The sequence below is a fragment of the Phytophthora cinnamomi genome (assembly GCF_018691715.1).
Source record: "Phytophthora cinnamomi strain GKB4 chromosome Unknown Contig51, whole genome shotgun sequence".
Lineage (NCBI taxonomy): Eukaryota > Oomycota > Peronosporomycetes > Peronosporales > Peronosporaceae > Phytophthora > Phytophthora cinnamomi.
The window spans coordinates 314,762-326,933 of NW_027150984.1; the positions used below are offsets into that span (position 1 = coordinate 314,762).

The following is a 12,172-nucleotide window of genomic DNA, read 5'->3' on the forward strand; positions in this document are numbered from 1 at the left end:
CAGCGCCGGACGCAGCGTCATGACTTTCAAATATTGTCCCCGCCATTTCAGCATCCGTACCATGTATGTAGACAACCACCCTCTATCGCAGATCGTCAGAGCAGGTCATCTTAAAGACAGTATTCTCCGGATGGCCAGGAAAATCTCCGCAAACTGAGGCTGTCGGCTTATTCCGGAAGACTATCACCGCATCAGAACTTTTTCGTTGGTCCAGTTAATCCCATGTTGCCTTAATCGTAGTCTTCTCTTAATACGAGTCAGTTTACCTATCCCTATGGCCTGCTGGTTTGCTACTCGAAGTTCTCTGGATTTTATCCAGAGTAGTTGGGGCGATACAAGTGCGCGTACTAGTCCCTATATAAACACAGATCCCTGAATCACTTATAATATGACAAAAGAATAATCTATCCGGACTAACCTGTTAGGTTTTATACATGGGCAGATAGTATATTATCCGGTGCGTGTTGCTTGAGTCTTTTAGGGGCGACATTCGCGTGATAAGATAATCTGGACGTTGTTTGTAGTCATTTAGCCTTAACTTTCATGAGGGGCTCAAGTTACGAGGCCAAGCAGTAGATATCCGCCCGACTACAAATAGATCGATGCCATTCTCGGCTAGTACAATCCCACGATTCCATGCTCGCTAACCGAGGCTACGTTGTTCGGTCGTATATGATCTCCCGTGCACCCGTAGCTGCAAGCAGGCGTATCCGGGCTCAGTTATCTATGTTTTTGTTGCCAAGTCCCAGTAACGCCAGAAATTCTGGCCCAGACTTGCGTGGCTATGAGCAGGAGTCTCAGGACCCAGCTAGCTATCCAGGCTGTCTCGCCAAGTCCCAGCAACGCGTCTCAGGGCTCAGCTATCTAGGCTTTCTTGCCAGGTCCCAGCAACGCCGCGCTGCTTCTCGCCGCAGAAGAACTGGACGGTGAACGGCGGTGTGGACAAGATCATCTCCGCGCTGGAGTCTGTGAAGGAGTCGTATCCAACGCTGTCGACGGTCGCAGATGTACAGGACCTGTTTGATATGTTGATAGTCCAGCATGGAAGTCCCAAGGAGCAGCTCGGAGCAAACGCAAAGTGGTTGAGTCGACGATATTCGAGCACGTGCACGTCAAGCTGCAGAACAAGAAGGCCTTCCTCTTCACGAGCTTTCGAGAGCCACCATCGAGGCCAGGCACAATTCAGATGTGGAGTCCGACGAGAGTGACAATGAGTTTGAGGACTAGACTGCTGTGCAAGTCGACCGAGGAGGGCGCATCTTGCGGATGTGTATTGTATGTTGGATTGTTCAATAGATTGCAAAGATTGAAGACTTGATGCCCGGCAGCGACAATACAATTTTCAATATGTATTGTTCCAGCCCTGCATAATTATAGCGAAGTCTCTATGATCGACTCTGGCTGTTTGTCTTTCTTTCACTTGACAGCGTGGTGACACTCTTCTCATTCGTACGAGGTTCTGTTCATAGTGGTCCGACATAGGCACCGTGGTTCGGGCGCCGCAATGTGAGTCAAACTTAATCACTTTTGCAATTTTGAACAAGGTAGGCAGCGCTTTTGGGGTCAGCCGTGACGTTGGGGAGGGGGGAGGCTCAACTTACATGCTAGGCAGTCGCACTACCAATAGATAATCTATTGTCACAGCACTACTCTCAATCGAAGCACTCAACCAGCAAACGACAAATGTCAAAGACTCACGGCTCACGGTTGATCGAATGATTATTGGTCCTTTGCCCCACCCAACGCGTCCTAACTCACAAAATACGTCATTTCATATCGCGACGACCCCAGTTAAGACGATGAAAGAACTCTTGTCTAACGGAATAGATTTACTACAATGCTTCAAGATGTACTACTAGAAATAGAGAGGCTGTGTAGCTAAGAAGCAGCACTTACTTCATCATAAATCCAGAGCTTCTCCGTGCTTTAGCACGGCGTAGTATAAGAGTCCGATTTGGACAATCTGTCTGAAAGGCACAATACATGTAGTACATGTATTATGTAACGTGATTTTAACCCTTTGACTACCAGCCAGCTGGAGTGATTTATAGGTCCATAGGGACCCATAAGAGGTCTAATCGCAAGATGCGATTGGCCAAAACTAAAAGCTACGAGACGACGGCAAAGCACTGTACAACCTAACAGGTCTCCATGGACCTGTAAAATGCATTACCGCACGAGCCACAAACAGTTCGTGTGACCTGCCATAATTGTTTTCTCGTCTAGCTAGCAGCCCCGCCTCCCCTTCGTGGACAAAAGAACTTCGATGCGTTGTTCAATGTAGCCGACGACGACACGTGAGACTGGGAGACCGACATGGACCCTGGCCTGGAAGGGTGCGGAGCAGGTTCGAATGTATACGAGCTAATATTCAAATTCATACATCAGGCAACGCTACAGAATCCTAACCAAACTAGATAAGCTTACAGTGATAGCGTTATAGCAAGCCAGTGTGAATGTTACGCAGGATTGCATGTGCAGGAGTGCGAGCGGTTGGCGGATGTAGATTGGAAACTGCTACTACATGGGGTGCTCGGCTAAGCACGCATACTTGGGATAATGCTATAACGGAATGACGCTGAGTCGAGAGCGCGCGGGCTCCGACGCCACCGCTCGGAGGTCAGCATCCTCAGTGGGCTCGCCGTGATGTCCACCCCAAACGGCTCCTACTTCCATAGACCATTGCCGTTGTAGCGACACTGACCAGGGCGCGACGGCATGTAGCTCGACCTCTCAAACTTTTGATTGGGAGTACCGTGAAGTAAACCACCGTCGCCACGTGTAAAAATTGGTGTTTTTGATTGGTCGTTTTTTCCCCTGTGCGTTGAATTGATTTGCTGGAGCCATAGGTCCAAGGAGACCCGTAAGAAATCTCTGGTAGTGAAAGGGTTAACCATGTATAAGCTGTTGTGGAATTGTTTTATCTAAGTTGTTTGAGACGGATCACAGACATAAAAAGTTAAACAGCCACACGGTCATCGCAATCAGGAGTGTAATAGCAGTTAACACTGCAAGCCGGTGAGAGGCTCGTGGTCGTCCTGCAAGCCACATACAAGTGAGCTCCGTCACACACGGACCAACGTCGACCTTGTCTACCTTCGTGCGCAATCCTAAAGCAAGCGGCAGCGTGAGTTTGCTTCACTGGGTCTTCTGTCGCAGCGAAATGCATCGGTAATGGGCAGAATTAGCATATGACCACGCCACACACAACTACACAACGGGTCGAAAACCGAAACTCGTTCTGTGCCGCAAAAGAGATTAGCCAATGAAAACGCAAGTTCGTTCAGAACGAGTTTCAGAACTTTTACTTAGACCAGGGCCTAAGCGCGGTAAGCGCGGTAGGGAGTTGAGCGCCAACTGGTAACCTCACATCGACGATTGACGATGTGGCCACGTCACACAACCAATGACTAAGGACCACGTGGCAAGGTTACGCGACAACGGCTTACTGGATACCCCGTACCTCCTGTAAAAAAGCGACTGGCGTTCTCTCCCAGCTGTCACGCTGACTATCCATCCATAAGTGCGGGATCGACAACTCTGAGCGATCACTTGTCGTTTTCAGTGTCAGATATTATTCGTTGGGCTTACCTCAGCACGAGTCAATTCGTGGACAGCAAACATGACGACCGCGATGGCCACTGACGCAGAGTTTCTGGAGGAGATCTCGATGTTGCTAGACGCTAACGACGTCGTTGGAACTATTTCAAGCATCCAAGAAACCGAGGGAAACGCAAGTGGCCATCCCGTTGTGGTACACCCAGCCACTGTATCCCCCGGTCGAATCAATAGCACCGACGCCCAAGCGGTTCGGCACCTCCGCGACGAAAGCAGTGCCAATGACAAGCAAGCCATCAAGCGACTCACTCGACGGCAGAAGGAGATTCGTCGGAAGCAACGATACCAGCAGCGGCTCAAGAACGAGCGGGAGACCCTCCGACGCTTGGAGCGAGAGCTAACTTCGCGGCTGACTCACCTCCAGCAAGAATACCGTCACAAGAGAAACGACACCGCGGCCAATGTGGGTGTCGTGAAGTCGATTTGGAGAGACCTGGCCATCATGCAGCGTGAGCACCTCGATCAAGCTAAGACGAAGCAAAAGAACCTCGTAGCCGCCGCCAGCATGCAAGCCTCCTACATAGCCACGTTGCGTAGGCTTGTTCCAGAAAATGTGCTCGGAATGGCCGCTGTCAAGCAGGAGACTTCTTTTGCCATGGCATCCAGTCTCCAAGTGAACAAGCAGGCCAACCGAGCTCTATTCGCTGAGCACTTGCGTCAGGTCGTCGCCGACTACGATCAAGTGGACGAAATCTTTCGCGAATTTGATGTTCTCGGGATGCCAAACGGAATAACCCGCTCAATGCGAAAGCCCACCACTGGCAGTGGCGGTGAGTACTTTCAGCATTTCAACAGATTCACGCAGCCATTTCCGTTACATCAGACGCAACAATCCTGGTGGGCTCTTGCTAGTTTACAGGGCGTGATCAAGGACCGAGAAGACTACGACGATTTGGCCGACCCAGGTAAAGCAACAATCCTCAGAGTTCGCTTGGTGCGGACGCTGGTGACTGGCGCTACTGTGTCCTTTATCCAGCGGTACATTTTCCGCCGAGTGGTGGGGAAATCCAGCATAGTTTTTACGTGGAAAACTTACTCGGAGGGCGAAGGAATTTTCGCTGGAATGCACATGGAGGAGACTGGATGGGCGCGTCTTCAAGAGATCCCTGAGGACGAAATGACAGTGGTTGGGGTGTGCGTCCGTCAAACCCCCGTCCAGTTTGGATCTGCAACGCCTCGAAAAGGTAGTGACCACGAGTTTTGCGAAATGATGCACGACTTACTCCACGAAAATGCCCAAGTCGTCACACAAATGCTGACGAAGATGCTGGTGGAGGAGACCTTGTCAAACATAGACATCTAACTGGAGGATGGGATTCCATCCATAAAGTACAGTGTAGTGGTCTCGAGCCACGAACGAATACGTAGGGCTACATACAACCAACAAACACGTACAGTGGTGTTAACTGTGAATGCTACAACAGCATACTGTTAGTACAGACGAGGGCGTGAATAAGGAACGCCTGATATATAACAACTTTCAAGTGGTATGAGCCAATTAGAGGGCATAAATTGCCATTGATGGGACAAAATACTTGATTTAGTTAATTATGTCAATAATCTGTGTCCGGTCCACGTATAATCCGGCGTGGCGCCAACAAGATTTGATGGTGTCGGCGTCCAGCGCATTCCACGCGTTGCTGCACCACGGAGGGCTTCCGCGTAGAGACGGCCTAGGATCATCAGCATCCGCCCAGATATGGGCACATGCTCCTGCTCGGCGTACAGCACCATCTCGACGAGGCAGGTGTCCAGGGCCACCATAGACGCCCGCGACACCTTCTTGCGGCAGCGAAAGTCGACCGCAATGCGCTTGAGCGAGCTCTCGTTGTCCAGGATCCTCTTGACGGACGATTTGCCCGGCGCCTTGTCCAGTACAAACTTCTCCCGAGCCCATTCTCCTAGCGTCGCGAGGCTCCACGTTGGCTCGCGGGTGCGCATTGCACAGAGGTCGAGCTGTTGCTGCTTGGTGAGGCGCATTCTCCGTGCTTGCCGCTCCATCTTGTTCATGTCAAATTCGAATTTCCCGATTCAAAACCCAGCTCTGCCAGCAGGCCTAGCTGGCCAATGGCGATGGCCAATGTCAGTGCTTCAAGCTCTTACCTCTAGAATTGCATAATATTAGGTTTTTAAGGTTATAGGATGACACCCGTTCCTTATTCACGCCCTCGTCTGTACTACGTACTAGTATATGGTTTTGAATTCACAAACATGGTCACCGAGTACGTCAGTTTCGACTGGAGTGGTTACGACTCAGATTGCGTCTAACATACTTGAGATCAGTTCGTCTTGCCAGGGGATAACAACGAAATCTCGTCATCGTTCCGACTTCTATCGGCAATTACCCTGCATTTTACACCAAATGTCTGTCACATCACCGAGCAATGTTTAAGCCCCTAACTGCAGTAAGTTAAGCCACTGCTCGCTGAGAGAGAGGATTGCACATGGCTAATCATCCACAACGAATACCACCATAATGCGACGATCTCGGGAGCAGCTACATCACGCCTGCCGACTTTCGAGTTCATGTATCAGTATTCCACGAGGTTTTATCGTACGATGCCCCATAAGACACTTCCCTTCGTTTCTTAAAAATCCCCGGACGACCACCGACCATGGAGTGGTCAGATCCCCCTTCAGGAAGGAAATACCCTGCCGCGTGGCATCATTTTTCATTCTCAGCCGATGCGGCCGCATGACACATAACTGTGCGATATGGTGCAGCCGCATGGGTCTACTTGAGAATGTACTGAAGGAGTTAAAGTGTTGGGTCGACACTGTTGACAGCCGTCACTCCGATCGATTGTTTTGCTCTCTTTTCCACGTGGCTTGAGAGAACATAGGGCGAAAACCTATAAAAGACTCTATGCTCCCGCCTACCTCTCGCGGAGTGACGCCCGTGGCATCAAGCTAGCAGTCGACGGGCGCACAGACAATTCTCACCGAGCAAATGAGGAGAGCAAAGGAAGTCAATCGCAAGCGACTCTATCAACAACGAGTCAAGAAAGACCGTAATGTGTTTCGATAAACGGCACACTACAGCTAACCAACGTGCAGGAAAGCAAACACACTGGCACCAGTCCCGCAGCCAACATGGGGGCCACTGAAACCGAATGGAGATGCAACGCGAAAAGACAGCACGAGCAGCTCGTGAAGTCAAGGGCTACACACATGCAACTGGTTGGTCGAGTCAGACTGAAGACCGCGGCCATCGGGCACGTCTGTAAGCTACTGCCTCACGTCTCGACAATTGGGGGGGGGGGGGGTATCTGAATCGCGATTGCAACGTTGACGTAAATATTTCTAGAGCCTTGAAGACTGTCTTGGTACTCATCCGTGGGGATTGAAGCCCAACCTTCTTGGTGGTGCTTGGACAGTAGAAGTCGGTCACCGTTGTTTTCTTGTGGGCAATTCAATCCTTGTACTCCTCTTCCCAACTGCCCGTCGAAGTCGACACGCTCTCACGAAGCAGTTTCGCGTCTCGATAATTACTGACCTAACGCCGCATTCCAGTGTACCCTGGCTTCCAAGTAAACCGCCCATCGATCCCATTTGTTTCGAGCTCACCTGACGACGCGTACGCCCAAGCTGATGTAGTCATTAGCGGGATCACGCCGACGGATGGAGTGGCATTGTCGGTGCAGTTTCTGGAATTGGGCGACGAATGGAGTACTTCCAGCATATTTCGCGTTTACGGAGCCGTACAGCTACGAGCAGACTAGAGACTCTTTTTGGAAACTAGGAAACTGCTTCAGAACTTGACGACTTCGAGGACTTAGCAAACCCGGACGACTCGGTTGTTATCAGGTTTCGTTTGGTGATGCAGCTCGGTACCGGAGCCGTGGTGCCGGTGTTGCATTGCAACGGTGCATTCATCGCAGGTTTGTGGGGGTTGTGCGACGATCGTAGAGCGATTCCATCAAGTTCTGAACAGCCCCATGAACTGTAAATCTCGAGCGCATTAGATAAGCTCCTGCTCGACGATACGTTGGACTCCAACTTGGAGGGGGTTGACATGGTTAAGTAATTGCGGTTGGAAACATACGTGCATCTGTATGTATTAAAATAAGTGGAGTGGTTGGCTCGGATAGCCTGGAGAAGAAGATTACTGAGTTTTTCAGGAATTCGCAGTAATCACTCGCTTGAAGTTGTCGTTATGCCATTCGTCCGACAGGAGCATCTGGCAACTACAGACACTGTAGAAATTTTCTACTATTTAATCCACCAACACAAAAGCGAATTGTTCGGCTCGACAAATATTAATAGCTATCGATACCTGATGCATGCCGCGTGAGCACGAATGCAGCGACCCGATACGTTAAACCAGTTCTTCCGTAACATGCGAAGGCGAAGGCGTTCTCTTTAAATTGTCATAATCGAGGAGAAGCAAGTGCAATCAAGTCCAAGATTAGGGGTTACAGTAGTTTTCAAAGTTGTCTTTTTGCAGCAATATGTTTTTATAAAATAAATAAGATGATGACGGCAATTGACACTAGTATTACGTCAATTTTACCAAACACGTATAAGAGGTTATGGGTTTTCATTTATTTTAAGTCCGGGGTCAGCAACAACCGGCTGTCATTTCTTGGAGCTCAGGAGCACGATGGTGAAGATTGGCTTCTGTCCGGCTCAAAAGAACAACTCGGAAGTCGCCAAACCACCCGCACACCGAGCGATGGCGAGGAAAACCACATTTCTCGCGGGTCGAACAACGATCCTGGAAACGGACAGCTCCCAAATGAGGGATCTCTCGCAGAGCCCAACAGAAAAGCAGATTCGGGATGTCGCGCTCGACGCGTCGAAGGCAGCGTCCGCAACCGACTCCTCTTCCGAGGATTCCCACTCTGAGACACCGAACCGACAGGTCGAAGCTCTGACCACGAGTCGAAAAGAACGAGAGGCAATCCGGAAGAAACTTTACCACCAGCGACTCAAGAATGAGCGTGAGGCACTGCGGCAGAGTGTAGTGGATTTATCCAAGAAACTCGAAGACCTCAAGCACTGCGACGATGCTGGCCGGCTGGTGGCCAGAGACTCGGTGTGGAGAAGAAATGCTATTCAGCAGCGCGACGAACTCCGAAAGGCTCATGCCGAGCAATCGCAGTTGCTAACCGCTGCGAAAACTCAAGCTGCGTATATCAAGAATATGTGCAAGCAGCTGCCCGAGCTGACGAGCGAATCTGCAGCCACTGGTGTAGATCCTCGCATCAGTGTCTTGTTGCGTGGTCGAAACTACCCGCCATTCGATGTCTCAATGTTCCGCGGCCACGTCCAGCGGGTGGTTGAGAGTTATGCCCTAGTAGATGAAGTCTTCCGAGATTTCCCTGGTATGGCTGAAGGCGTACAAACCTCTATCAAGCGACGGGAATCGGATGGAGAAGTGGAATACTTGCAACACTTGAACAAATTCACCCAGCCGTTCAGTTTCGAGAAAACCCACAAGGCATTCTGGCATTTGTCCAAGCTACATCACCGACAGCACGACCGGAACGACTACGAAGGTCTCGTTGACCCAAAAGATACCATCGTGATCAGGTTCCGTTTGATTCAGGAACTGACCTCGGGAGTTTTAGCGTCGGTCCTGCAGCGGTATGTTATGCATCGATATGAAGAGGAAAACCGCGTCCTCTTGGTGTGGAAATCCCACGCGGAAGGAGAAGGGGTGTTCACCGGGATGCATTCGGATGAGACGGGCTGGATTTATCTGCAACCGGCTTTGGAAGAGAACTCGACGGAAATTGGAGTTTGTATCCGCCAAATTCCGCTGCGCTTCAGCATTTCGACGGAGGGGGATGCAATTGCCCTCGAATTTCGTCGAGTGTTGCAGAGCAACGTGGACGAGGACATGGTTGTGGTCACTCGTGCATTAGATAGGATGTTACTTGATGATACGCTGAAAGACATCGATCTGTGAATTCTGGGGCCGCGTGTCATCAATAAATGGACCAACAACGAAATTACAATCAAGTCGGGCCTGCCGACGTACTAGTAGCTGCATCCATGCGGCCGTGCTCGAACCGATTGTGCCCCTATTCGTTTTCGTTTTAGTTCTTCGCCGTCTGTGGTCACAATAGAGCTACTACAGCAACCTGTAACACGATTTTATATGCAGCTAATGTGGAGTATTTCCAAAGCGCCATACCGGATTGATTGTTTAATGTAGGCAGGACAGTACGGCGTCTATAGTGAGTCCATCCTTCCAATTTGTAGTATACAAGTGATGCTGTTAACCGACTGGCACAGCTGCGAGATGGGCTTCCGGTAATGGTATCATTCAAGACAAACCCCACACCGCCAACGTGTTGAATAGACCTTTCTTGACGATGTGACGGCTTTCCTCGACGCGAGTTCACGTGAAGAAGAGGTGCCGCTGTCCGGGACGGCTGGAACCGATGTCGATTGTCTACGCATTTCAGGCGGGCAAGCTCTTGCTGTCGCGCCAGAGTTCTGAACACCAACGACAGAAAGCACCGCCGCTGGTGGTCTTAGCCTCGACACAAGCGAGGTGATGGGAACCAAGCGTAAAACACGAAAAGAGAAAGAAGCGTTTCGGAAGAGGATGTACCACCACAGGCTTCGCGCAGAATGAGATGCACCAGGACGAGAGGTGAACGAATTGTCTCTTCAGCTCCAACAATTAAGACAAAATGATGTCACCACAGCAGGAGCCAACTTGAACCTAGCGAACTGGGTATGCAGAAACCTTGCGGTCCATCAGCGCAAACAGCATGTCAGAGTGGAGACCGAACAGATTCTGCTTTTCGCGGCCGCGAGGTCACAAGCTGCGTGTATCGAGTTGTTTTCTGATTGCCTGCTTAGCTCTGCAGCCAGCACGAGCAAGGCTACAGACCCTGTTGTACTCAAAGTTCCCTCCCACGCAACCTTCGACCACATTTTGTTTGAGGTTCATCTGAAAGGATTAAATTCGTGCTATGCCCGAGTTGATGCAGTGTTCAGCGAGCTGGGGTCAGTTGGCATGCCCGACGGAGTGACGGCGTCGCTGTATCGATGCGAGGACAGTGGTGAAATCACGTGTTGCCAGCATACGAACAAATTTGTCCAGCCTTACAACTATCAAGAAAAGCAACAAGTGATGTGGAGACTAGCCAAGCTACAGCACCGGCAATAGGATCGAGAAATATTTCATCGTCTGCCTAAGGCAGAAGATTTTATTGTGATCAGGTTCCGCTTGGTTCGCACGATACCTGGTAGAAGATCGGTTTCTGGGTTTCAGCGGTACATAATCCGTGACGAGTGGAGAGAAATCACACGGTGTTTGTTTGGAAGACGATTTCGGAGGGAGAGGGATGTTTCCGTAGCTTGTATATGGACGAGTCGGACTGGCTTAGTCTGCAACCTACCACCGAAGAAGGGTCAACTTTGGTGCGAATTTGTGGTCGAAAAGCTTCGGCGTGCTATAACTTTCCGGCGTCTCTAAGTCCACGATTAGGAAATTACTCGTTATGCAGAGCTCCGTGCACGAGGATATGTGTGAAATATCACGTTCTCTCGACGAAATGCTACTGAATGATACGTTAAAAGGCATCGATATTTAGCCTTACGATTCCTCGTGTAAAAAATTGTGTCCATGGGACTCCTGGTGGTTTGATTTTGGCATGGAAAATAGCAGTTGGCTAATTGATAATGTTGAGCCTACCCAGAAAAACGGTGACGCTACGATTCGTAGTTGGATCGCATATTGCGATCCAACCCCACGATAGACTTTGCCTACATAGTATCTTGCAGGCGTGATAATCGGTAAACGAAATGCACCCATCTAATATGTACTGGGTGATGCGCTTCCTCGCAATTTTTGCAACCAGAGCATCCGCCGTAGGTATCATCTCCTTCATGCGGAAATTCGGTGATGTCCAGCGGACTTTATCTTCCCAAAGTTTGGGAAAGCAGCGGATTGAACGCACAACACATGTTTTCAATGAGAGAGTGGAGTGTAACTTATTCACAAGAGCAACTTCGAGCTGCACCGACAGCTCCACAAAATATCGATCAGAGAGGCAGCGACAATACTATACACAGCGACAACATATACTATATCCCCAAACACATGTGCTGCTGGCTCCTTGACGTGAGTACTACAAGCGTACCGGTGGCTACAGGTAGTGTCATATTTCGTAGCGCTTTCATATTCTCGCATCCTCGGTCTTTATAGATAATACAAATTATGTAATCCCCACGAGTTCCTACGATTCTTTCCCACAAAGCTGAAATGCTGTGCGGATCAGTATTATTGTTCTGAGTGCTAAGTGGAAAACATCTATAGAGTCAATCCTGGCGCACAATCAAAATCAGAAGTGCACAAACCCGTCACGATCACCCTCCCAGAATTTCGTGAATTCCATTCACCCTTGATGATCACGGCTCTTCCAAGAGACAAATTCTCGCAGATGTTGATGTTGCACGAGCATGGCGGGCCGTTTGGTCACTTATGCAGTGCTTTATGCATAAGTTATGCACAATCGTGACAACAGAAACCTTGAGTCCCCCCTCCGAGTTTTTCGACGGTTTCTCTCGCCGTCCAAGGCGTCCAACAAGT

The 12,172-nt window shown here is 49.9% G+C and overlaps 1 protein-coding gene across 1 annotated transcript; it reads left to right on the forward strand.

The window, feature by feature from the left end:
* Positions 1 to 8,221: 8,221 nt before the first annotated feature.
* IUM83_19448 (uncharacterized protein) lies at positions 8,222 to 9,532 on the forward strand (the record flags this gene model as incomplete). Its single annotated transcript, XM_067944498.1, has 1 exon — positions 8,222 to 9,532. One exon carries the CDS (start codon positions 8,222 to 8,224, stop codon positions 9,530 to 9,532), a length of 1,311 nt encoding a protein of 436 aa, XP_067789566.1.
* Positions 9,533 to 12,172: the final 2,640 nt, after the last annotated feature.